The following is a 2,572-nucleotide window of genomic DNA, read 5'->3' as shown; positions in this document are numbered from 1 at the left end:
TGGATATAAATCATTGCAGAATAAATTAACTAGAAGCAAGGTTTTCATTTTGAAAAGGAAAATAATTAATAATTAATAGTCCCCTTCTGCGGGCAGGGTCTATACCTTTACACTTGATTAAAGATTAGATCATTACTTAAAATAAAAAGCTCAGAGCTCATGCAACATGGAGTGCCATTCGATATGGTAGTGTCAATTTCACCAATCCAATCTATTTTCATGGCAACCAAAATCTTAAGTTTCAATCCCCATTCACTTCCAAACAACTTATTATTAATTAGTTGAATGAGTTGCTATTCTGGGGTGCTCTCCTTTGGAGACTAACTAGTGAGAAGTAAGCTCCATTGGGTCCCTTTGCTAACAAAGATGAGTGGGTCCCTTTCTCCATCACTTTTCCTTTATCCAACACAGCAATCATATCACAGTTTTGGATGGTGCTTAACCTGTGTGCCACAACCACACTAGTCCTCCCAACCATGACTTTCTCCAGTGCATCTTGCACTACTTTCTCTGATTGACTATCAAGTGCACTGGTTGCCTCGTCTAGCAATAACACTGATGGGTTTTTCAGTATAGCCCTGGCTATTGCAATACGTTGCTTCTGACCCCCGGATAATTGCACACCTCTGTCCCCGCATGATGTTTCATAGCCTTCTTTTAATCCTGAGATAAAATCATGAGCATTGGCTAACTTAGCTGCCTCAATGATTTCTGTTTCATCAACTTTATCCGATGCTCCATAAGCAATGTTTTGCCTAATTGTGCCAGAAAATAGTGTTGGTTCTTGGCTAACAAGTGCAATGTGTTTCCTTAGTGACCTTAAATGGTATGACCTTATATCTTTACCATCAATTTTCACCAGACCTTTATATGGGTCGTAGAATCTCTCAATTAATCCTATGATGGTTGATTTTCCAGACCCACTTTGTCCCACCAATGCTGTTGATTTCCCAGCTTCTATGTTGATTGAGAAGCCTTGGAATATGATCACATCAGGCCTAGCTGGGTATGCAAAGTACACATCACGAATTTCAACATGGCCTGTTATTTTTTCAGGCTGGAACCCTTCTGAGTCTTCAGGCTCAATTCTTGTGTATCGGTCCAAAACAGCAAAGACTGACCCAACAGAATCAGAACCCTTTGCAAGGTCTGTAGTCATACTTCCAGCATCAGCAATAACACGGCCTGTACTAACCAAAATCATAAAGGTCTCAAAGAGAGCTTTAGCTGAGATGTAACCTTTGGCTATAAGCTTCCCACCATACCAAAAGTCTAAAGCCCAACTAGCAGTTGAGAGGCTTTGAGACAAAGCTAGCCCAATACCAGCAAACCATGATTGCCTTATGCTCTCGCGGCGCGGGCCTGCTTGGGCTTTTTCAAGCATTTGAAGGATTCTTTCTTGGGAAGAGAAGGCAGTGACAGTTCTGAGGTTGGTAACAGCTTCAGCAGCGAGTTTGCTGCTTTCATCTTGGGCTTTAATGGCCTTTTGAGACATGCTTTTGAGTAGTACACGCCTTGTGTAGAAGCACATTATGATGAGTGGTTGGACTGCTATCATGACAATAGCAAGCCTCCATGCAATGACCAGGCCCATTGTGAAGGCTACAACTATAGCTGAGATGGTTTGTACAACAAGGGCTGTTCTGTCACCCACTAGAGATCTCACCTGCCAGAATAGTCCACGCATTAGCATTCGGTATGCTAGAAAATTGCTATATTAAAGAGTTACAATATATGCAAGTTCTATAATGATTGTCTTCAATTGGTTTTATTAGGGTGATGTCTAGTCTTTACTTGTTTAGGATCTTCTCCATCTCATTGTTAAGAGTTTATTTCAGTGTCTTATAATAATGTACAAAATATGACATCATTTAAAATTTTTGATAATTTGACACTATATACACTCAAATAAAAATAATGTTTAAATGAACTATGAAATGTATTCAATTCAAATGGATAGAGTCTTTCTCTAGTCGATATAGGGCTAGACTTATGATATTGTGTTAACAACCACTACAAGTGTACAACCAACTCAACCAATATAGCTTTATGAGATGTATTCTTTTATTTATTTATTTTCGGGAGAATAAATATGAGCTGTTATTTTTTATTTTATTTTTTAGCTTGGTTTAGAAATATATATATATATATATAGTACTAAGTATACCTTAACCCCCAGTCTCGAACGGAAGACCCTCAACAAATCTTATGGCTTGTTTGGAAGTTTAGAGAGGGAGGAGAGTAGAGGGGAGTAGAGGGAAGGGGAGTAGTGGGTTGGAGAGAAGAGAGTGGCTTGGGAAGAGAAGAGGAAGAGGAAAAAAAAAAAGAAGAAAAGAGATGGTCTGAAGGATGAGACAGGACACAGAAAATGGGGGCCACCATGTGAATATATTTACAAAAATGCCAATGGAAATTGAGTTTTGAAAACTGAAAACACCTAAAATGTGCATTCAGTTTTCATAACTCATCACTCAAAAATTAGAGAATTGAGTGATGGATACAAAAACTGGAAACAAAAACCAAACAGACTTTTTTTGTGAGACCCACATATTTTGAGTTATGAGTGATGGAA

General features: G+C 38.6%; 1 protein-coding gene across 1 annotated transcript; it reads right to left on the bottom strand.

The window, feature by feature from the left end:
- Positions 1–1,702, bottom strand: LOC136063997 (ABC transporter B family member 15-like). Its single transcript, XM_065765089.1, has one exon. It carries the CDS (start codon positions 1,691–1,693, stop codon positions 278–280), a length of 1,416 nt encoding a protein of 471 aa, XP_065621161.1. The 5' UTR covers positions 1,694–1,702; the 3' UTR covers positions 1–277.
- Between the last annotated feature and the right edge of the window lie 870 nt (positions 1,703–2,572).

The sequence above is a fragment of the Quercus suber genome, unplaced genomic scaffold, assembly GCF_002906115.3.
Source record: "Quercus suber isolate HL8 unplaced genomic scaffold, Cork oak 2.0 scaffold_607, whole genome shotgun sequence".
NCBI lineage: Eukaryota > Viridiplantae > Streptophyta > Magnoliopsida > Fagales > Fagaceae > Quercus > Quercus suber.
The sequence above is the reverse complement of the archived record's forward strand: the minus strand, read 5'-3'. Positions and strand labels throughout refer to the sequence as shown.

What these genes read in the sequence shown, in the direction of transcription:
- LOC136063997 (XM_065765089.1), bottom strand. Translation starts at nt 1,693, where the DNA reads ATGCTAATGCGTGGACTATTCTGGCAGGTGAGATCTCTAGTGGGTGAC.